Here is a 24,332-nt window from a genome sequence, read left to right as displayed (position 1 = left end):
TCAAAAGTATAGTGTTAAGCACGTTTTGAGGCTATATAGTGTTTGTTTACATTTACTTTGTTTATAAACATTGGAGTAAAGCAAGCTTTTGGGTTCTGATGGGGGATGACAGTTGAACTAATCTCATGAGGCATTTCTAAGTTATATTCTTCAAGAATCACTAGTTACATATAATTCATATATAAGTCCAGAAATGGATGTTGAAACTATAGTTTGCCTCTTTTAAGCTGGACAATTTATCTAAAGAAAGAGAAAGCAGAGAAAAGTGCAATGGACATAAATAAATTGTTCAGCTTTCGATCACTTTTATAGAGTTACCTTTATTTGAAAATGTAAACATTTTCAAGATTCTTAAATGTTCACAAATGTACCATATGGCATTGATATCTCTTCAACTTTGTATGACACCTGATATTTTTGTACAGTACTAGTCAAAAGTTTGGACACACCTACTCATTCCAGGGGTTCTCTTTATTTTTACTATTTTCTACATTTTAGAATAATAGTGAAGACATCAAAACTATGAAATAACACATATGGAATCATGTAGTAACCAAAAAAGTGTTTAACAAACCAAAATGTATTTTATATTTGAGATTCTCAAAGTAGCCATCCTTTGCCTTGATGACAGCTTTGCACACTCTTGGCATTCTCTCAACCAGCATCACCTGGAATGCTTTTCCAACAGTCTTGAAGGAGTTCCCACATATGCTGAGCACTTGTTGGCTTCTTTTCCTTCAATCTGCAGTCCAATTCTACAATGTAGAAAATAGTAAAAATAAAGAACAACCCTTGAATGAGTAGATGTGTCCAAAGTTTTGACTAGTACTGTATAACATGTCACAGTCAACAGAATATATTAATTAATGGAACCAATATAGCATAGAAATTGGAGGGAGAAATCTGTCAGGAGGCAATGGCCGTCGTCAATTAAGAATAAATAGAACAATATTTACTCCTGATGGTGGTGTTTAGTTATAGGATATGTAGTCACTCCAACGGAGGAAGTGTCTGAAACTGACGTTTTTTCTATCTAAAGGTACAATCTTGTATTTCAACAGCCTGAACCTGACACTGTTTGGTGGGTCTGGGGAAGTAATCACTCTCAAATTCAGGATTTGAAAGTTGTGTATAACAATGATGGATTATCAAATTGTTTGCTTTAATTAACACCTCAACACCAAAGTCCAGTATTGTTAAATATTTAATCAGCATAGTGTTATACCAGTAGAGGGCAACACTGTATGACAGGGAAAATCCCACACAACTTCCTTGTTGAAGTGTCATAGGAGTTTAGTAGTTTGTTCACTTGTTCTGCAGTCTCACTTGTGAATACATTTTATCAAAATTGTATTTAATATTTTAATCACAAAGCACAGAGTCTGGGATGACTGAATACCCTTATTAATTGTTTGAACATATTCAATCGGAATCAACAACACTTGTTACATCTGGCGATATGGAAGCAGCTACAGTAGTTTCTCTCACCATGGCAGTACTTTTAGGTAAGACTTTACGTTGCATTCTCAACAGACACAGACACACTGAGGTCAAACAGAGATGTTAATTGCAGAGTGGCGAGTGGTGCAAGAGAAGTGTTTAGCTTTCTGTTATTATTTTACCTTCATAGTTATTTTTCTTCTCCCTAGTGTGCAAATAAATGTTAGATCAACCTTTCTTGTATGTTCTTCTTTGGTAACACTGTACATTAAGTTGCCCCTAATACTATGTAACTACACACATTGGAACAAGGACTGTGTAATTACAAATCCACTTGCTCAAGGTTTTTCCACATGTTTAAGGACTTATGATATATTATGTTTTGTAATTACATGTTTGAAAGTCATCTGTGAATAACCACGTTAATAATTCCAACCAAAATGTGACATTGTTACATATAACTACCATAGACATTAAAACCAGTAGATAGTGATAGCACTGACGTCATCCACGTATTCCTATAGAAAATTCCTGATGGTGCATGAAGCCGGAAGTACTTGATTTTGAAGCATGCCATTTTGCTGAATGATCATGGTGATAGTGCTTCTACACCTGCATTGCTTGCTGTTTGGGGTTTTAGGCTGGGTTTCTGTACACCACTTTGAGATATCAGCTGATGTAAGAAGGGCTATATAAATAAAATTGATTTGAATTGATTTGATAGTGTCCATAACTGGCAAAGGATTATGGTCGATGTAGTCATTTTCATCCTGCCTGAGACAGTCAACCTCAATGTCTATGGTGCCTCCTCATGGCCTGCTGGCCCGTAAATGGCGTTTGTCAGCAAGTTTGATGACAAATGTAGTAGTTGGAATGGATCACTATTTAATTCAATTTCTCAATGTGTAGCCAACTTTTAAATAATTCACGAACCTGATCATAATAAACTCATTTTAAACGAATAAACAAACTAACATATTTTGGGGGTTTGGCTTTCTGGCGATCAAATTTACATAGGCTTTCTAGGGAAGACCTTATGGCACCGCTAGGTTGCTACTTTGTAGCCGACCAGTAGAGCTCGTGACTTCACACCACACCGGACACTGAGGCCTGGTAACTATACAGGGCCAGTATAAACAAAAATCCAGGTAGTCCCAGGGTTGATATGGTCTTAAAGACTAGGACCTGGTAACAAGACTTGTAACAAGACATCTCGAAAATCGTCTTCTCACAAAAATGTATTTAGCGTCCGAATGTGTTGCCCTAAAAACAATTATAGAAAGGGGAGATTCTCATGACAAGATGTTGTTCTTCACTTTGCTCTATGAGCACCCAAAAAAAGGGGTTAAATATGTGTCAAAAACAAAACAAAAGTATTTCCTGAGAGGACATCAATGCATTATGTGCCAGCTTAGAATTGAGACCTTTTCAGATTGATGATCCAAGGAAAGAGAACAAGGTGCTCAAACGTACTGTAGACTATATTCATGGCAAGGTGGAGGTGGTGCAAAGGGAGAACCTTGCTTGATGTACAGTGTCGTTCTATGCGGGACAATCTCATATTTTCAGGAATACTGGAGAATGATAACAGCAGAAGCTGTGAAGACACTGTCTGAGACTTTATGTCAACTCAACTGAATCTGCCCACAGATGTCGTGCGTAATGTCACTTTCTCCAGAGTCAATAGAATGGGTAAGTCCTCTGGGAATAGGCCACGGGCTATTATTGCATGTTTAGAACATTTTAAGCAAAAGGAAATGGTGAAGAGCGGAGGCAGATAACGCAGAAACACTGATTTTGAAATGAATGATCACTTCCCCACAGAGATCAATGAAAGGAGAAAAAAACTGTATCCCATCATGAAAAGAAAGCGTTGCCTGAATAAACAAGTCTCCTTGGTGGTGAATTAACTTTACATCAAGGCGCAACTGTATCGGGACTCTAGAGTAACTCCCTGGCTATTTTAATCCAATATTCAAATCTGAGTTTGTGTGTTGTAGTGTATCATGACAACTTCAACTATAACAAATACTTGTTCTATTTATCTTAACTTGACAAGGAAGGGGCTGCATATAACTCAGGTTAATGTACAGGGGAAAGAAAAAGTATGTTAACCCTTTGGAATTACCTGGATTTCTGCATAAATTGGTCATAAAATGTGATCTGATCTTCATTTAAGTCACAACAATAGACAAACACAGTCTGCTTCAACTAATAACACACTAACTATGATACGTTTTCATGTCTTCATTGAACACACCATGTAAACATTTACAGTGCAGGGTGGAAAAAGTATGTGAACCCCTAGATTTAGTAACTGGTTGACCTTCCTTTGACAGCAATAACCTCAACCAAATGTTTTCTGTAGTTGCAGATCAGACCTGCACAACGGTCAGGAGGAATTTTGGACTATTCCTCTTTACAAAACTGTTTCAGTTCAGCAATATTCTTGGGATGTCTGTTGTGAACCGCTCTCTTGAGGTCATGTCACAGCATCTCAAATCGGGTTGAGGTCAGGACTCTGACCGGGCCACTCTAGAAGGTGTATTTTGTTCTGTTGAAGCCATTCTGTTGTTGATTTACTTCTGTGTTTTGGGTTGTTGTTCACCCAACTTCTGTTGAGCTTCAATTGGCGTACAGATAGCCATACATTCTCCTGCAAAATGTCTTGATAAACTTGCTAATTAATTTTTCTGTCGATGATAGCAAACTGTCCAGGCCCTGAGGCAGCCAAGCAGCCCCAAACCATGGTGCTCCCTCCACCATACTTTACAGTGGGGATGAGGTTTTGATGTTGGTGTGCTGTGCCTTTTTTTCCACACATAGTGTTGTGTGTTCCTTCCAAAAAACTCTACTTTAGTTTAATCTGTCCAAAGAATATTTTGCTAGTAGATCTGTGGAACATCAAAGTCCTCTTTTGTGAACTTCATACATGTAGCAATGTTTTTTTTGGACAGCAGTGGCTTCTTCTGTGGTGTCCTCCCATGAACACCATTCTTGTTAAGTGTTTTACATATTTTAAACTTGTAAACAGAGATGTTAGCATGTTCCAGAGATTTATGTAAGTCTATCTGACACTCTAGGATTCTTCTTAACCTCATTGAGCATTCTGCTCTGTGCTCTTGCAGTAATCTTTGCAGGACAGCCAATCTAACAACAGTGTTGAACTTTTTACATTTATAGACAACTTGTCTTATCGTGGACTGATGAACATCAAGGCTTTCAGAGATACTTTTGTAACCTTTCCAGCTTTACGCAAGTCAACAATTCTTAATCTTAGGTCTTCTGAGATCTCTTTAGTTTGAGGCATGGTTCACATTAGGCAATGCTTCTTATGAATAGTGTTGGTTCCATTTTTCTGAGTCTTAGAAAAGACTGTGGAACAATTCTAAACCTTATAATGAATATATATTGTTAATCTGTAGTCTAGGACCCTATAAATGTGGAGGAGGGGGGGTCCCATAGCCCCTCCCCTTCTATTATCCTGTTAGGGCTAGGGGGCAGTATTGACACGGCCGGATAAAAAACGTACCCGATTTAATCTGCTTACTACTCCTGCCCAGTAACTAGAATATGCATATAATTATTGGCTTTGGATAGAAAACACCCTAAAGTTTCTAAAACTGTTTGAATGGTGTCTGTGAGTATAACAGAACTCATATGGCACGCAAAAACCTGAGAAGATTCTAAACAGGAAGTGGCCTGTCTGACAAGTTGTTGTTCATCTTGGCTCTTTTTATTGAAGACTGAGGATCTTTGCTGTAACGTGACACTTCCTACGGCTCCCATAGGCTCTCAGAGCCCGGGAAAAAGCTGAATGATATCGAGGCAGCCCCAGGCTGAAACACATTATCGCGTTTGGATAGTGGCCGGTCAGAGTACTCTGAGACTCAGGCTCGTGCACGAGGGCACGAGATGTTTTTATTTTCTCTCTCTTTGTACGTATACACGCTTTCCCGGTCGGAATATTATCGCTTTTTTACGAGAAAAATGGCATAAAAATTGATTTTAAACAGTGGTTGACATGCTTCGAAGTACGGTAATGGAATATTTAGACATTTTTTGTCACGAAATGCGCCATGCTCGTCACCCTTATTTACCCTTTCGGATAATGTCTTGAACGCACAAAAAAAAACGCCGCTATTTGGATATAACAATGGATTATTTGGGACCAAACCAACATTTGCTATTGAAGTAGAAGTCCTGGGAGTGCATTCTGACGAAGAACAGCAAAGGTAATAACATTTTTCTTAAAGTAAATCTGACTTTGGTGAGTGCTAAACTTGCTGGGTGTCTAAATAGCTAGCCCTGTGATGCCGGGCTATCTACTGAGAATATTGCAAAATGTGCTTTCACCGAAAAGCTATTTTAAAATCGGACATAGCGAGTGCATAGAGGAGTTCTGTATCTATAATTCTTAAAATAATTGTTATGTTTTTTGTGAACGTTTATCGTGAGTAATTTAGTAAATTCACCGGCAGTGTTCGGTGGGAATGCTAGTCACATGCTAGTCACATGCTAATGTAAAAAGCTGGTTTTTGATATAAATATGAACTTGATTGAACAAAACATGCATGTATTGTATAACATAATGTCCTAGGGTTGTCATCTGATGAAGATCATCAAAGGTTAGTGCTGCATTTAGCTGTGGTTTGGGTTTATGTGACATTATATGCTAGCTTGGTCTCAGCCCTCTGGCTGTGGTCTCCCCCTTCTCTCCTCTGGCCCCTCCTCATCGGTGGGTCTCAGCCCCTTTCCTTCTCTTTGTCCTCTAAGCAGGATGGTTGCCAACCTGGGAGAAGCCTGGAATGGGAGAGATGGTGCCATCTGGAACTTTCTCAAACATACAACTATTTTACACCATTTTAAAGATACACTTCTCCTTGATGTAACCACATTGTCCGATTTCAAAAAGGCTTTACAGTGAAAGCAAAACATTAGATTATGTTAGGAGAGTACATAGACAAAAATAATCACACAGCCATTTTCCAAGCAAGGTCATGTGTCAATAAAACCCAAAATACAGCTAAATGAAGCACTAACCTTTGACGATCTTCATCAGATGACACTCCTAGGACATTATGTTACACAATACATGTATGTTTTGTCCGATAAAGTTCATATTTATATCCAAAAACAGCATTTTACATTGGCGTGTGATGTTCAGAAAATGTATTCCCACCAAATCGTCCGGTGAATATGCACATCAATTTACAAAAATACTCATCATAAACGTTGACAAAATATATAACAATTATTTAAAGAATTATAGATAGACTACTCCTGGATGCAACCGCTTTGTCAGATTTTAAAATAGCTTTACGGAGAAAGCACATTTTTCAATATTCTTAGTACATAGCTCAGCCAAGTTCGGGGAAACCTAAACTCAGAATTAGTATTAGAAATATTCTCTTACCTTTGCTGATCTTCGTCAGAATGCACTCCCAGGACTGCTACTTCCACAAGAAATGTTGTTTTTGTTCGAAATAATACATATTTATGTCCAAATACCTCCGTTTTGTTCGTGCGTTCAGAGCACTATACAAAGGCATAACGCGCAAGCGCAGTACCAGAGACGAAAAGTCTAAATGTTCCATTACTGTACTTAGAAGCATGTCAACCGCTGTTTAAAATCAATCTTTATGGTATTTTTAACGTAAAGTTGCGATAATATTCCAACCGGACAATAGCGTATTCATTCAAGGAGAAAAAGAAGGAACGGCGCGCTCGCGGGACCGAGCATATCCAATCCCTTTGTTGCCAGGCAGTCCACTCAGAAACTGAGCTCCTATTATCTGCCCAGTGACAGGAGAATGCTCAAACCACTTTCTGAAGGCTTTAGACAGCCAATGGAAGCCTTAGGAAGTGCAAAGTAACCCCACGGATACTGTAGTTTCGAAAGGGACTAGAAAGAAGAACTACAATTCTCACATCCTCCACTTCCTGGTTGACTTTTTCTCAGGTTTTTGCCTGCCATATGAGTTCTGTTATACTCACAGACACCATTCAAACAGTTTTAGAAACTTCAGAGTGTTTTCTATCCAAATCTAATAATATGCATATTCTAGTTTCTGGGCAAGAGTAGTAACCTGTTTAAATTGGGTACGTTTTTCATCCGGCCGTGAAAATACTGCCCCCTAGCCCAGACAGGTTAAAGGTCCCCAAAGCACACACATCCCTGGGTCACTCCAATTTTCAGTTCACTGCAGCTAGCGACTAGAACAATCTTTAAAAAACACTCAAACTGGATTGTTTTATCTCAATCTCTTCATTCAAAGACTCAATCATGGACACTTGTGGCTGCTTCACGTGATGTATTGTTGTCTCTACCTTCTTGTCCTTTGTGCTGCTGTCTGTGCCCAATAATGTTTGTACCATGTTTTGTGCTGCTACAGTAACATGTTGTGCTGCTGCCATGTGGTGTTGCTATATTGTTCATGACATGTTTGGTTGCTACCATGCCGTGTTTTCATGTATTGCTGCCATGCTATGTTGTTGTCTTAGGTCTCTCTTTATGTAGTGTTGGGGTGTCTCTCTTGTTGTGATGTGTGTTTTGTCCTTTGGTTGACCTTCATTGTAAATAAGATTTTGTTCTTACCTGACTTGCTTAATAATTAAATAAAGGTTAAATAAAAAAATAAAAACCTTATCCTCTGCAACAGAGGTAACTCTGGGTCTTCCTTTCCTGTGGCGGTCCTCATGAGAGCTAGATTCATCATAGCGCTTGATGGTTTTTGCGACTGCACTTGAAGAAACTTTCAACGTTTTTGAAATGTTCCCCATTGACTGAACTTCATGTCTTAAAGTAATGATGGACTGTCATTTCTCTTTGCTTATTTGAGCTGTTCTTACCATAATATGGACTTGGTATTTTACCAAATAGGGCTATCTTCTGTATACCAACCCTACCTTGTTACAACACAACTGATTGACTCAAATGCATTAAGAATCAAAGAAATTCCACAAATTAACTTTTAGCAAGGCACAGCTGTTAATTGAAATGCATTCCAGGTGACTACCTCATGAAGGTGGTTGAGAGAATGCCAAGAGTGTGCAAAGTTGTTGTGAAGGCAAAGGGTGACTACTTTGAAGAATCTAAAATATATTTTGATTTGTTTAACCTCTCTAGGGCCGGCGGGACGAAATCGTCCCACCTACGTAACAGCCAGTGGAATCCTGTGGCGCGTTATTCAAATACCTTAGAAATGCTATTACTTCAATTTCTCAAACATATGACTATTTTACATCATTTTAAAGACAAGACTCTCGTTAATCTAACCACACTGTCCGATTTCAAAAAGGCTTTTTACAACGAAAGCAAAACATTAGATTATGTCAGCAGAGTACCCAGCCAGAAATAATCAGACACCCATTTTTCAAGCTAGCATATAATGTCACAAAAACCCAGAAGACAGCTAAATGCAGCACTAACCTTTGATGATCTTCATCAGATGACACACCTAGGACATTATGTTATACAATACATGCATGTTTTGTTCAATCAAGTTCATATTTATATAAAAGAAAACAGCTTTTTACATTAGCATGTGACATTCAGAACTAGCAAACTTCCGGTGAATGTACAAAAAATTTACTAAATTACTCACGATAAACGTTCACAAAAAGCATAACAATTATTTTAAGAATTATAGATACAGAACTCCTCTATGCACTCGATATGTCCGACGTTAAAATAGCTTTTCGGTGAAAGCACATTTTGCAATATTCTAAGTAGATAGCCCGGCATCACAGGGCTAGCTATTTAGACACCCAGCAAGTTTAGCACTCACCAAAATCAGATTTACTATAAGAAAAATGTTATTACCTTTGGTGTTCTTCGTCAGAATGCACTCCCAGGACTTCTACTTCAATAACAAATGTTGGTTTGGTCCCAAATAATCCATAGTTATATCCAAACAGCGGCGTTTTGTTTGTGCGTTCAAGACACTATCCAAAAGGGTAAAGAAGGGTGACGAGCACGATGCATTTCGTGACAAAAAAATTCTAAATATTCCATTACCGTACTTCGAAGCATGTCAACCGCTGTTAAAAATACATTTTTATGCCATTTTTCTCGTAAAAAAGCGATAATATTCCGACCGGGAATCTGCGTTTAGGTAAAAAGACTAAAGAAAATAAAGCATGGGGTCGACTCGTGCACGCGCCTAAGCCCATTGTCCTCTGATCGGCCACTTGCCAAAAGCGCAAATGTGTTTCAGCCAGAGGCTGCCTCGATATCATTCAGCTTTTTCCCGGGCTCTGAGAGCCTATGGGAGCCGTAGGAAGTGTCACGTTACAGCAAAGATCCTCAGTCTTCAATAAACAGAGACAAGATCTTGTCAGAGAGGGCACTTCCTGTAAGGAATCTTCTCAGGTTTTTGCCTGCCATATGAGTTCTGTTATACTCACAGACACCATTCAAACAGTTTTAGAGACCTTAGCGTGTTTTCTATCCAAAGCCAATAATTATATGCATATTCTAGTTACTGGGCAGGAGTAGTAACCAGATTAAATCGGGTACATTTTTTATCCGGCCGTGCCAATACTGCCCCCTACCCCTAACAGGTTAACCCTTTCTTGGTTACTACAGGATTCCATATGTGTTATTTCATAGTTTTGATGTCTTCACTATTATTCTATAATGTATAAAATAGTAAAAATAAAGAAAAATCTTGAATGAGTAGGTGTGTCCAAACTTTTGACCGGTACTGTATATGCTGCCCTATCGTAGCATGAAAAGCTAAAAAAAAGAACGCCTGTCGATCTTGTCGTTTATAGTTACAGCAGACAAAGACTTGTACAACAGGCCTTTCACCATAAAGTAGCACATGCAGAAGGTATGGTTTTTTACTTATTGGAAAGTGACATCCAGAGAATCACCCCGTAACATAAAATAGATCACTAGTAATTAGACATTTTGAATAACCTTCGGCAAGTGGATTTGTAATTACACACTCCTGTTTCCAATTGTCTTTTAACCAATACCGCTAAACTCTATTACCATGTAAATCGGCCTTCATAGAAATTCCTATGTAACTACTATGATGTTACTAGTTATTACTGTGTAGTTGGAGAAATAGGAGCAACTTAATGTACAACGTTACTTTTCGACCCAAAATGAAAAATAAGGATGCTGATATAAACTTAGGCAAATGCTGCTGTGATCGTTTTCTCATTCGTTTGAATTTACTATTACAAGAGGGGTTGATTTGGCCAATTTAAAGATAGGTATGGTTAGGTGGCATTTGTATCTCTTATCCAGCCATATCATTGACATCCGTGGCCATGTGTGAATTGACATAATTCATCCGACATACAGAGACAGGATCACTTGTCTAGTACAGTAAAGTCGACACATATTGTTACTCAAACCTGTTCTTGCCTCCCTAGGGTCTTGTTATGGAGCAGGTGTGTTACCAGACGGGCTCCTACTTGGGAAGGTTGGAGGGAATGTGACATTTAACAGAGCATCAGACCAGCCATTTGTAACATTACAAATGAGAGTTAATAGTACAACTATATTAAACTATATCAGCAGTTCTGACACTTTCAAACCTGAAGATGCATACAGAGACAGAATCAATCTGGACAGATTGTCAGGATCCGTGGAGCTCATGAATCTTGTTCTGACTGACAGTGGACAATACACAGTGACCATTGTAACATCTGAATCACTATCAGTGGAGGAAAACACCAAACTGGAAGTGTATGGTAAGATGTTTTGTATTCTACTTTTATCAGTCAATACTTTCCCTTCCATGTTCTAGCTTTAGGTTTCACATCATCAGTGTACGTACTTAATTGTAAGGCTGGACTGCAGAAACATTTCACAGCCATACATATACCATTCTACTATACCATAATGCTGATATCACATTTTAGTAAATGGTTTTGAAGTAAAACACACAGGTGTTTGTCCTTGCATTTGCATAGTAGGTGTTTCTCAAATCCAACCATATCAATCAGTGTGAACAATTATTTCTGTCCATCTCTTCCCACTTCCAATTATGTTATTTATATGTTTTGCGTATCACTAGTGTATGATGTTGGTGAACAAGGCCAAATCTGTTACCTGCCTAGAGCACAATTATTTGTATTAATGTCAGCATATTTGATGAAATAAAGGTGTGTTAGGTACATTTTAGAATAGACACACTCAGTACCACTCAGAATGAAGATAGTCATGATCAGCTTGTGATGGCCTACTTGGCTCTCAAGTTATGATAACTGCTTTGTTGCAAAAAAATTGTTTGAGATATGGAACAGTTAGGTCCTGCTGGTTCCAAATCTATTTGTTATTAATGCCACCTGTGAGCGCTTCTAAATTACACTTACAGGTATTTTTACATGCTCCATTCTGCTGTGTTGATGAAAATGTGTGTTACTGTAGCCATGCACTGAATATTGTATTTTGCTTTGCTCCGTTTCTCCACCTGTCCTCTCTGTTGTGTCTGTACAACCTGTTTAGTCTTTGGAGGTCGAGTCACGTGTGAAGCTGTCTTCTCATCATGGGTGCCACTTTGGTTTTAGCATGGGGGTGTTTCTGTAGGTCAACAGGAAGGTGTTTAGGCGCCTATTGAAGGACCCATTCCCTTGTGATGATTTTGAAGCTTACTTCATCTTCTGGACAAATCTTTCAGTAAGGCCGTTCGTTGCAGGGTGATATGGCGCTGACTTCATGTGCTGAATTCCATTTGCTTCCATGAATGACTGAAACTCTTCGGACACCAGTTAGGGGCCATTATCGCTAACGAGTTGCGTTGGCAATCCAAAGCGACTGGAGATTGACCGTAGCGTTTCGATGGTTCTCTCCGCTGAGGTGCTCTTCATAAATGTGACCTCGGGCCATTTGCTGTGTGTGTCAACTACCACTAAGAACATACGATCCTCCAGTGGGCCTGCATAGTTTATGTGGACTCGCTGCCAAGGCTCCTCTGGGAAGTCCCATGGGTGTAGTGGCACTAGCTGAGGCATGTTCCTCATCTTTTGACATGCAGAACATGACTTGGCCTTGTCTTCGATAGCTGTGTCCAAACCTGGCCTCCAAAAGTAGCTGCGTGCAATCTCCTTCATTCGCACCATGCCACAGTGCCCTGAATGGAGTTCTTCAAGCACCTGCCTTCTCAGTGGCGGCGGTATGATGACTCGACAGCCCCATAGCATGCATCCAGACTGAACTGTGAGCTCGTTTCTCCTCACTAGGTAAGGTTTTAGGCTGTCCGACAGCTCTCCTCCTTTCCCACGATTGGCAATGGACACAACCTCAGACATCACTGGATCAGTGTGGGTGAACTTTTTCACTTGGACAGACGTAACTGGGGCATTTGTCACTTCCTTGAAGTAGAAGATCTCTGCCTGGGAGTGCTCAGTGTGTGCGACAGGTAAGGGAAGTCTTGAGAGGCCGTCTGCATTGCAGTGCTGCTCAGTACTTCTGTACTTGATATCGTACTGGTGAGCAAATAACAGTAATGCCCATCGCTGCATGCGGCTGGCTGCGAGCGACGTAATGCCGGTGTTAGGACCAAAGATGGAGGTGAGGGGTCTATGGTCCTTCAGCAGTGTGAATCGTCGGCCAAATGGAAACTGATGAAATTTCTTAACTTCTCACATAAGGTCCGTGATGCGAAAGCAATTGGCCTTTCTTTACCTGGTGGCATGATGTGTGAAACAACAGCACCAATGGCATAAGGCGATGCATCACATGCCAACTGTAATGGCAAGTCGGGTTGAAGTGGTTTAGGGCCTCTGACTGAGCTAAGGCTGTTTTCACTTCCTTGAAGGCCTCCTCACATCTGTCTGTCCACTTCCACTAATTGGTTTTGTTCAAAAGTTTGTGCAGTGGCTTTAACATATTAGCTCGGTCCGGCACAAACTTCGCGTAGACGTCAGTAGTCCAATGAATGATCTCAGTTGGCTCACTTTCTGTGTGAATGGAGCTATTGCGACGGAATTCACCTTTGATGGAGCCTTGTGAAGCCCCGAACTCTTGATGACGTGGCCCAGGTACTCAACAGAAGGCCTTCCGGACCCTCAGACCGTACTCCTCCAAATAAAATAAAAATGTTATTGGTCACATACACATGGTTAGATGTTATTGTGAGTGTGGCGAAAAACTTGTGCTTCTAGTTCCCGACAGTGCAGTAATATCTAACAAGTAATCTAACAATTCCACAACAACTAGCTAATACACACAAATCTAAGTAAAGGGATGGAATAAGAATATATACATATAAATATGGTCTCTGCAGTGTAACATTCAGGTTTCTCAGGGGCTCCTGCTCGTCTTTGCCGGTGATGAGTAGATCATTGAGGTAACATTGGACCCCAGTGAGCCCGCTCAGTATCTGGTCCATAGCTCTCTGAAACAAGGCGGAGCTGAGGTGATTCTGAAAGGAAGCCTCCGACACCTGTACAGTCCTTTGTGAGGCACTATGGTCAACAGTTCTTGTGACTCTTGATCCACATGCATCTGAAGATAGGCCTGACATAAGTCTCTTACTGAATTTCTGTCCTCCAACTACACCAGAAAAGAGGTTGTCAATGAGGTGTAGTGGATATTTTTCAGCAGTCAAGACTGGGTTAATGGTGACTTTGATATCACCACAGAGTCTGAGTGATCTATATTTTTTTATGACTGGAACAACGGGTGTAGCCCATTCACTAACATTCACTGGATCCAACACTCCCCTCTCGACTAGTCTGTTTAGCTGAGTTTAAACTTTTTGGTTTTATGGCATATGGGACAGGTCTAACTTTGAAGCTTTTTGCTTGCTGTCTGGTTTCTGTTATGTCCTTCATGTTATGTCCTTCATGCTGCCAAATTGTCCTTTGAACACATCCGCGTATTTCCTCAATATGCCTTGTAGGTTTGTGTCCTCTTTTGCAACCATGTGAATTTCCTGCCAGTTTAGTTTGATCTTTTCCAGCCATGTGTGTCCTAGCAATGCTGGATGGTTGCCTTTCACAATGTAGAGTGGTAGCTTTACCTTCTAATTGTTGAGCTCCACTGTAACAATCACACTTCCTCTCACTGGAACAATCTCACCGCATGTTCTCAGCATCATCTTTGTGGGCTGTGGTGTGAGGTGATGTAGTTTCTCCTTGTATACAGCCTCAGACAGCAAAGATATGGCTGCTCCAGTGTCCACTTGCATCCGTATTACTTTTCCATCCGGTAGCGGTGTCACCCAGTGCCCGTGGTCATTGTCTGAAATGGACAAAACATGCAAAGATTCTTCCCCTTCAGACAGGGTCACTTTGTTCATCTGTGTGCTCCATTTTATGCACTTTCTTTTTGTACTTCATGAAGTCGCTTTTCAGTATTTTTGTTTGATTGTGTCTTTTTGTTTTTACATGCACGTTCAATGTGACCCTTTTAGCCACAACTTCTGCACCAACATTCCTCTGCTTGGTGACTTGGTTTCTGATAAGAGAATTATCTAATAAAGGTAAATGAATCAATAATCCATTGTTAATTAGTACTTAACTTGCGTCCCACCCTAGTCAACAGCCAGTGGAATCGCGTGGCGCGAAATACAAATACCTCAAAAATGCTATAACTTCAATTTCTCAAACATATTACTATTTTACACCATTTTAAAGACAAGACTCTCGTTAATCTAACCACATTGTCCGATTTCAAAAAGGCTTTACAGCGAAAGCAAAACATTAGATTATGTCAGGAGAGTACCCTGCCAAAATAATCACACAGCCATTTTCGAAGCAAGCATATATGTCACAAAAACCTAAATGACAGCTAAATGCAGCACTAACCTTTGATGATCTTCATCAGATGACACTCCTAGGACATTATGTTATACAATACATGCATGTTTTGTTCAATCCAGTTCACATTTATATCAAAAATTAGCTTTTTACATTAGCATGTGATGTTCAGAACTAGCAAACTTCCGGTGAATTTACTAAATTACTCACGATAAACGTTCACAAAATACATAACAATTATTTTAAGAATTATAGATACAGAAGTCCTTTATGCAATCGGGGTGTCAGATTTTAAAATAGCTTTTCGGCGAAAGCACATTTTGCAATATTCTGAGTAGATAGCCCGGCCATCACGGCTAGCTATTTTGACACCCACCAAGTTTGGGACAACCTAAACTCAGAATTACTATTAGAAAAATTGGATTACCTTTGCTGTTCTTCATCAGAATGCACTCCCAGGACTTCTACTTCAACAACAAATGTTGTTTTGGTTCCAAATAATCCATAATTATATTCAAATTGCTCTGTTTTGTTCTTGCGTTCAGCTCACTATCCGAAGGGTGACGCGCGAGCGCATTTTGTGAGAAAAAAATGCAAAATATTCCATTACCGTACTTCGAAGCATGTCAAACGCTGTTTAACCTCTTAGGGCTAGGGGGCAGTATTTACACCGCCAGATAAAAAACGTACCCGATTTAATCTGGTTACTACTCCTACCCAGTAACTAGAATATGCATATACTTATTAGATATGGATAGAAAACACCCTAAAGTTTCTAAAACTGTTTGAATGGTGTCTGTGAGTATAACAGAACTCATATGGCAGGCAAAAACCTGAGAGATTCCTTTACAGGAAGTGGCCTGTCTGACCATTTATTGGCTTTCTTTGACATCTCTTTCCAAAACAAAGGATCTCTGCGGTAACGTGACACTTCCCACGGCTCCCATAGGCTCTCAGAGCCCGGGAAAAAGCTGAATGTCGTCATTCCAGCCCCAGGCTGAAACACATTATCGCCTTTGTCAAGTGGCCGCTCAGGGGACAATGGGCTTAGGCGCGTGCACTGGTCGCCCCCGTCTTTCTTTTTTTCCCTCTATTTACCGAAACGCAGATTCCCGGTCGGAATATTATCGCTTTTTTACGAGATAAATTGCATAAAATTGATTTTAAACAGCGGTTGACATGCTTCGAAGTACGATAATGGAATATTTAGACATTTTTGTCACGAAATGCGCCATGCTCGTAACCCTGATTTACCATTTCGGATAGTGTCTAGAACGCACGAACAAAACGCCGCTGTTTGGATATAACGATGGATTATTTTTGACCAAACCAACATTTCTTATTGAAGTAGAAGTCCTGGGAGTGCATTCTGACGAAGAACATCAAAGGTAATCAAACTTTTGTAATAGTAAATCTGATTTTGGTGAAGGCTAAACTTGCTGGGTGTCTAAATAGCTAGCCCGTGATGGCTGGACTATGTACTTAGAATATTGCAAAATGTGCTTTCACCAAAAAGCTATTTTAAAATCGGACATATCGAGTGCATAGAGGAGTTCTGTGTCTATAATTCTTAAAATAATTGTTATGCTTTTTGTGAACGTTTATCGTGAGTAATTTAGTAAATTGTTAGTAAATTCCCCGGAAGTTTGCGGGGGGGGTATGCTAGTTCTGAACGTCACATGCTAATGTAAAAAGCTGGTTTTTGATATAAATATGAACTTGATTGAACAAAACATGCATGTATTGTATAACATAATGTCCTAGGTGTGTCATCTGATGAAGATCATCAAAGGTTAGTGCTGCATTTAGCTGTCTTCTGGGTTTTTGTGACATTATATGCTAGCTTGAAAAATGGGTGTCTGATTATTTCTGGCTGGGTACTCTGCTGACATAATCTAATGTTTTGCTTTCGTTGTAAAGGCTTTTTGAAATCGGACAGTGTGGTTAGATTAACGAGAGTCTTGTCTTTAAATAGGTGTAAAATAGTCATATGTTTGAGAAATTGAAGTAATAGCATTTCTAAGGTATTTGAAAATCGCGCCACAGGATTCAACTGGCTGTTACGTAGGTGGGACGATTTGGTGCCACCTAGCCCAGAGAGGTTAAAATCAATTTTTATGCTATTTTTCTCATAAAATAGCGATAATATTCCAACTGGGCGACGTTGTATTCATTCAAAGGCTGAAAGAAAAAATGTGAGAATTCTCATGAACGCGCATCTCCAGTGTCACTGTCCCCAGGCTGACCACTCACAAATTCTCCTGCTGTTCTTCGCCCAGAGACAGCAGACACCCCATTACACTTTCTGGCGCCTTCTGAGAGCCAATGGAAGCCTTAGAAAATGTCACGTTATAGCAGAGATGCTGTATTTTTGATAGAGATGCAACAGAAGGACAACAAATTGTCAGACAGGGCACTTCCTGTATGGAATATTCTCAGGTTTTGGCCTGCCATATGAGTTCTGTTATACTCACAAACACCATTCAAACAGTTTTAGAAACTTTAGAGTGTTTTCTATCCAAATCTACTAATTATATGCATATTCTCATTTCTGGGCAAGAGTAGTAACCAGTTTAAATCGGGTACGTTTTTTTATCCGGCCGTGCAAATACTCTCCCAAATACACTCCCTTTATCCTCTAAGTTACTCCAAGTTCCTCAGCTGCAGGGTCCAGCACAGTCTACTTGTTGTTATCTTAGGCCCACTAAAACACACACACACACATTTTGTCCCGGGCCTCTACTAGACCTTATGTGCCTGTCAATTGGTACTTTAATTATTCATTATACATGCTACATTAAGGTAGCCGCAATTTCATCATATGATTTATCACCAGGTTTATCAGGCGTTACTAGACTGCTGAGTAGATTGAATATTTTTTCTCCCTTAACCTCTTACATCTAGACGTTCCGCTAGCGGAACACCTGCTCCAATATCCAATGATAGGCGTGGCGCGAATTACAAATTCCTCAAAAATACAAAAACTTAAATTTTTCAAACATATGACTATTTCACAGCATTTTAAAGACAAGACTCTCCTTTATCTAACCACACTGTCCGATTTCAAAAAGGCTTTACAGCGAAAGCAAAACATTAGATTATGTCAGCAGAGTACCCAGCCAGAAATAATCAGACACCCATTTTTCAAGCTAGCATATAATGTCACATAAACCCAAACCACAGCTAAATGCAGCACTAACCTTTGATGATCTTCATCAGATGACAACCCTAGGACATTATGTTATACAATACATGCATGTTTTGTTCAATCAAGTTCATATTTATATCAAAAAACAGCTTTTGACATTAGCATGTGACGTTCAGAACTAGCATACCCCCCGCAAACTTCCGGGGAATTTACTAACAATGTACTAAATTACTCACGATAAACGTTCACAAAAAGCATAACAATTATTTTAAGAATTATAGATACAGAACTCCTCTATGCACTCGATATGTCCGATTTTAAAATAGCTTTTTGGTGAAAGCACATTTTGCAATATTCTAAGTACATAGCCCAGCCATCACGGGCTAGCTATTTAGACACCCGGCAAGTTTAGCCTTCACCAAAGTCAGATTTACTATAACAAAAATGTTATTACCTTTGTTGTCTTCGTCAGAATGCACTCCCAGGACTGCTACTTCAATAACAAATGTTGGTTTGGTCCCAAATAATCCATCGTTATATCCGAATAGCGGCGTTTTGTTCATGCGTTCCAGAAACTATCCGAAATGGTAAATCAGGGTCGTGCGCATGGCGCAATTCGTGACAAAAAAATTCTAAATATTCCATTACCGTACTTCGAAGCATGTCAACCGCTGTTTAAAATCAATTTTTATGCAATTTATCTCGTAAAAAAGCGATAATATTCCGACCGGGAATCTCATTTTCGGCAAACAGAGGAAAAATCACAAAGACGGGGGCGGCCAGGGCACGCGCCTAAGCCCACAGTCCCTTGATCGGCCACTTGAGAAAGGCGATAATTTGTTTCAGCCTGGGGCTGGGATGACGACATTCAGGTTTTTCCCGGTCTCTGAGCGCCCATGGAAGACGTAGGAAGTGTCACGTTAGAGCAGAGATCCTTTGTAAAAGATAGAGATGGCAAAGAAGTTCAAGAAATGGTCAGACAGGCCACTTCCTGTAAAGGAATCTCTCAGGTTTTGACCTGCCATTTGAGTTCTGTTATACTCACAGACACCATTCAAACAGTTTTAGAAACTTTGGAGTGTTTTCTATCCAAAGCCAATAATTATATGCATATTCTAGTTACTGGGCAGGAGTAGTAACCAGATTTAATCGGGTACGTTTTTTTATCCAGCCGTGAAAATACTGCCCCCTAGCCATAACAGGTTAACAGTCAAAAATGTTGGCATAACTACTTCTGCTTTTAATACCATTTCACTACACAAAGTACTCAAAACATTCTGTGAAAGAACTCCATTGTTCCACAGATTCATAAAATGTTCCTATATTTCCAACCAACGCAGACATTTTCAGTTTATTCTTTCTCACACTTTTCAGACTGTCCCTTACTCCCTGACCATCTTTTTTTTCACTCACAGTGACTTCACTTTCTCCCTCAGCTAAACTCTTCCTATCCCTCGAGGCTCTTCTTGCTTTGACATCAGAAGCTAGCTAGCATCACTCAACTAGATAGTTTCTTTGCATCTTTCTACAGCAAAAAAAAAACTAATTAAACTCAGACTTTCTACTGAAGATAATGATCACAAACGTGAGAACGTTTGTTCCTCATCGACAGTTTTGCTGTATAGCAAACTGTATTACTTATACAACTAATATAAGGACAGGACATGAGACAGGAGTAGAAACTAACGTGGGCATTGTTTAATGCGTTTCACAGGACAAAACATTTCAAGCATTCCAACGTATGTAGGCAGAGGGGTGTGTGTTACAGGTGCCCTAAAGGGACAAACTATAATATCAATACACAACAGTTACTGTTTGACAATATAATATATAATCTACATTATAATCTAGACTACAATCTGTATTATCAAACCAACCTATCTGATTCATATAACCATTATCTTTCACAGAACCAATATCTGGTACTACCATAACTTTCCCAAACACTCCAATCCTTGAGGGCAGTTCTGTCACCTTAACCTGTGATGCTTCTGGCTACATTGTCACCAGAGAGTGGATGAAGGATGGTCAGCTTCTGTCTGCTGGTGGCAACCTAATCATCTCTCAGGATAAGAGAGTGCTGTCCATAAACCCTGTGAAGAGAACAGACAATGGACACTACCTGTGTAGAGTCAGCAACCCTGTCAGCACCGCTGATGCTAAATACATTCTCATTGTAAACTGTAAGTAGGCCTAGTCTGCTATAAGCCTGGACATACAATTACTGTGTTCTAACTATTGTTTTTTGCATTAAAATCTGACAGTCACAGTGTGAATTCTGGATACGCAAGATATCACTAAGTAATTATATGGATATATATATACAGTTTGAATGTGTAACTTCACACTGATTACCAACTAACAAACATATGGCTACTTCTAATGTGAATTGGTGTTTTTTGTTACAGATGGACCTGATGGAATGGAAATCAAGGATCCAACTGAAATAGAAGTAGGACAGAAGTTTACATTAACCTGCTCTGCTGACTCCAACCCCCCTGCTAGTTACACCTGGATGCACAATGAGACAGAGATACCAGGACATTCACCTGAGTTCACTAAAGAGAAGAGTGAATACTCTGACAGTGGGGATTACACCTGTACAGCAACAAATTATGTCACTGGAAACAAAACATCTGTGGTCCATAAACTGTCAGTAAAAGGTAAAGTTATCAGAAGCTATAAAGGAAATATCAGATAGTAATTAAATTGTTTGATGCAAGATGATTTACTCATACATTATTTTAGCATTTCAAACTTGTTTTGAAATAATTGCTTTAGCTGTCTTTGTTGTGTTGTAATTGATACCCATTTGAACTGTATTGTACACTACTGCCTGTTCACTGTGTAGCCCTTCTCTCATCTCTGCATGGTTTTGTCTCTGGTCTCTGCAGAAGGGGACCTTTTATCACTAGGTCTGCCTGCTGGTGCCATTGCTGGTATTGTGTTTGGATTATTGCTGGTTGTGGGAGTGGCATTTGGTGTTGCAGTTTTCTTCATCAGGAAAAATGGGTAAGTAAAAAAAACATTTCTATCACTGCAGTTTGTAGAAAATGTTGGCTCAGTTTCCACATTGATGAAAGCTGGTCACAAAGAGGTTATATTTCAAAAACACTAAACTGTAAAAAGGACTCTAATATTATGTTCTTGAAGTTTTCTGAACAGCAACCTTTGAATGTCTATTTCTTGTTTTATACAGAACCAATGCTGAGCCAATGCGTCGAAGAGGTAAGCATACTGTATCTCCAATCTTAAAGGTTGTTAAGGTATTTGTAATTACTAATGGTTTTTAAATGTATGTTTACTCCACATTTATGTTTAATCAATTAGCAGACACTATTATCCAGAGAAATGTACAGTTTCCACAAAGAAATGAAATGGATTCATACATATTACAAGATATAGTACAACACTACTATGACTAACGATGTAACCACTAATGCCTAATACTGTAACAATGCTTATGCAAACAAATGCAGACAAGATACTGTAGCAACATCTATACAACCCCTACTATTTATGTATCTCTTATAGGCACTCAACCACCTGTATATGAGAACCCATCACCTGTATATGAGAACACAAGACAAAATCAATCCCCACCTCTACCCCTGACAGTAAGTAAGACCTGGTTACCTGGGATGTGTCTGTGCATGTCTGTATTCTATTACAATCTTAGTGTAATAAAGATGACTTTTCTAAACAAGAAATGTAGTATACAAAGACTGTTTGTCTATGAAACTGTTATCCAGGAAGTTTCAATTGTTGACTCACTGACAGCCATTTACATGATTTATTATAATATGATCGCTGTAAAAATTTGTTCAGGACTTTGAGTTTTCGTATTTTATCATGGCAAATTTTGGTGTGGCTGTTCCTTCTACAGTATGTAATGCCTTTATTAATTTAAGCCTTTATCCCAAATTAGGAAATGTAGGACTTTAAAAGTACCTATGATACTAGGATAATGGTAAGTTTGTGTTAGATCACATGGCACCATGTGACTGCAAAACTGTAAAAACAACTGATTTATGTGTTATATGTTAAATGGTATTCATGCCGTATTATAGCTGATAAATGGAAGTTAATGTTCCTTTCTTTTTTCACTTACCTTCAATCTAGCAGTAAGATAATTCAATGGAAAATACCTCCTTTCAACCACCATTCTCTACTGGGTTCCATCATCAACTCATAGAAAACCTGCATGATAACACCCAGTGTGGATCTGTAATATAATATACATAATCAATACAATACAATCAATACACACATGCTATGTTTAATTGTTCTGTTTATTGTGTACTTTTAGTAACAAAATAACATGCTAATAAAAAGTAGATGGTACAACACTGAACAGTAATTTCATAAATTAAAGCATAACGATAAGGGTTACATCTGGTGGTACAGGTGAGACCTTTACTGTAAATACATTTTTTTTGTGTACTGTATTGTTAATTACGGTGCCAAAAAGACACAGAAGCTGTATACGTAAATGCTTTAAATGATGTCAAAACAGAATAATGAAGTCTGACAGCTATTTCTCCATCAACTCTGTTGTTCTTATTGTCAAGTGTGGCCAGTAATATGTTGATATGACCTAATGACATTCAGTTAATTCATTCCTACATAGCTGGGTGATGGTTCTAAAAGATGTTAGCGTTAGAGAAGGATTATAAAGCACAGATGTTTATTATATATAATATGTAATCTCAAATGAATGTAAATTATGCTTCATTTACTATCGTAAAATACCTCAAGACCAAAGTCCACTATGTTTATCAGTCAAATCCTGCAAATCAATAGAGGGCAACATTGTTAACAGGCTCAGTGGATTTAAAACCTGACACAGCTTCCTTATTAGTGTTAGTGGAGGTGGGGTTTGTGCTACAAATAGGGAAGTTTGATAATTTGTTCCTTTATGCAGTGATGAATAGATGTCATATTTCTTCCTCATATCAGGTTTTGGTGTTACTTTAGAACACTCTTATTGTAGCCTTGTCTTCTATACTTATTTGTGGAGACAGACCTACAGTCTGAATCACTGACATTTAAAACATCAGAAGAGATAGCAGACGCTGCAGTAATTTCTCTCACTATTGCAATACTCTCAGGAGCAATTTGAAGGTGGAATCAGCAGTTGAAACCATAACAAAGCACAATCCCACCCTTATTTTGATGAACAGCTGAGGGATGGGTCTGGAGAAATGCAACCATTATCAAATTCATAAACAGAGCTATGGATGAAAGGACTGACCATCCATGATATCAAAATTATAGTTTTAACTAGTTTAACTAGTGTTTAATAAAATTATTTGTTTACAAACATTGGAGTAAAACAAGTGTTTGGGATCTGATGAACTAACCTCATGAGGCATTTTAAGTTATGTTCTTTAAGAATCAATAGGTATACATCTTTAAATCCAGAAATGGATTTAGAAACTGCAGATTCCCCCTTTTCAGAGGGACAATTGATCTAAAAAAAGAATAAGTAAGCAAAGAAAAGTGCAATGGAAATAAATCAATTCTTATTCAGTTTTGGATCACTTTTAAAGCGCTACCTTTATAAAAAGAAAAACATTTGATATTAGTAACATTCCCATAACTATTTGTCAATAATGCATATTTTGTATGTATGTTATATTAAGAATAAATGAAACAATATTGTCTCCTGATGGTGGTGTTTAGTTATATGTAGTAGTCCCTCCTACTGAGGAAGAATCTCAAACTAACCTGTTTTCTATCTAAAGGTACAATCTTCTATTTAGACAGCCTGAACCTGACACTGTTTGTTGGAGCTGGGGAAATATAATCACTTTCAAATTCAGGTTTTGAAAGTTGTGCTTTAACAATGATGGATTATCAAACTGTTTGTTTTACTAAACACCCCCAACACCAAAGTCCAGTATTGTTAAATATATAATCAGCATCATGCAGTTTAGGAATTTGTTCCCTTGTGCTGCAATATCACTTATGAAGACATTTTATATCAATTGTATATAATATTTTGATAACAAAACAA

The 24,332-nt window shown here is 38.8% G+C and overlaps 1 protein-coding gene across 2 annotated transcripts; it reads left to right on the top strand.

Annotated features, from left to right (window-relative positions):
- Positions 1 to 1,227: 1,227 nt before the first annotated feature.
- LOC106578702 (carcinoembryonic antigen-related cell adhesion molecule 1) lies at positions 1,228 to 23,979 on the top strand. Of its 2 annotated transcripts, none has more exons than XM_045700622.1 (9): positions 1,228 to 1,505; positions 10,831 to 11,151; positions 20,224 to 20,496; positions 20,722 to 20,976; positions 21,208 to 21,325; positions 21,513 to 21,541; positions 21,848 to 21,930; positions 22,242 to 22,283; positions 22,439 to 23,979. In XM_045700622.1, exons 1-8 carry the CDS (start codon positions 1,460 to 1,462, stop codon positions 22,248 to 22,250), a joined length of 1,134 nt encoding a protein of 377 aa, XP_045556578.1. In that variant the 5' UTR covers positions 1,228 to 1,459; the 3' UTR covers positions 22,251 to 22,283; positions 22,439 to 23,979. The 2 variants fall into 2 exon arrangements, with proteins under 2 accessions (XP_045556578.1, XP_045556570.1); XM_045700614.1 differs by having other exon boundaries at positions 22,436 to 23,979.
- The last annotated feature ends 353 nt before the right edge of the window (positions 23,980 to 24,332 follow it).

The sequence above is a fragment of the Salmo salar genome, chromosome ssa02 (assembly GCF_905237065.1).
Source record: "Salmo salar chromosome ssa02, Ssal_v3.1, whole genome shotgun sequence".
NCBI lineage: Eukaryota > Metazoa > Chordata > Actinopteri > Salmoniformes > Salmonidae > Salmo > Salmo salar.
This window is presented reverse-complemented; position numbering and strand designations above follow the sequence as displayed.

What these genes read in the sequence shown, in the direction of transcription:
- LOC106578702 (XM_045700622.1), top strand. Translation starts at nt 1,460, where the DNA reads ATGGAAGCAGCTACAGTAGTTTCTCTCACCATGGCAGTACTTTTAG. An exon ending in CACCATGGCAGTACTTTTAG is followed by an intron (nt 1,506 to 10,830) that starts GTAAGACTTTAC and finishes TTGCCTCCCTAG; the next exon opens with GGTCTTGTTATGGAGCAGGT. An exon ending in TTCTTCATCAGGAAAAATGG is followed by an intron (nt 21,326 to 21,512) that starts GTAAGTAAAAAA and finishes TGTTTTATACAG; the next exon opens with AACCAATGCTGAGCCAATGC.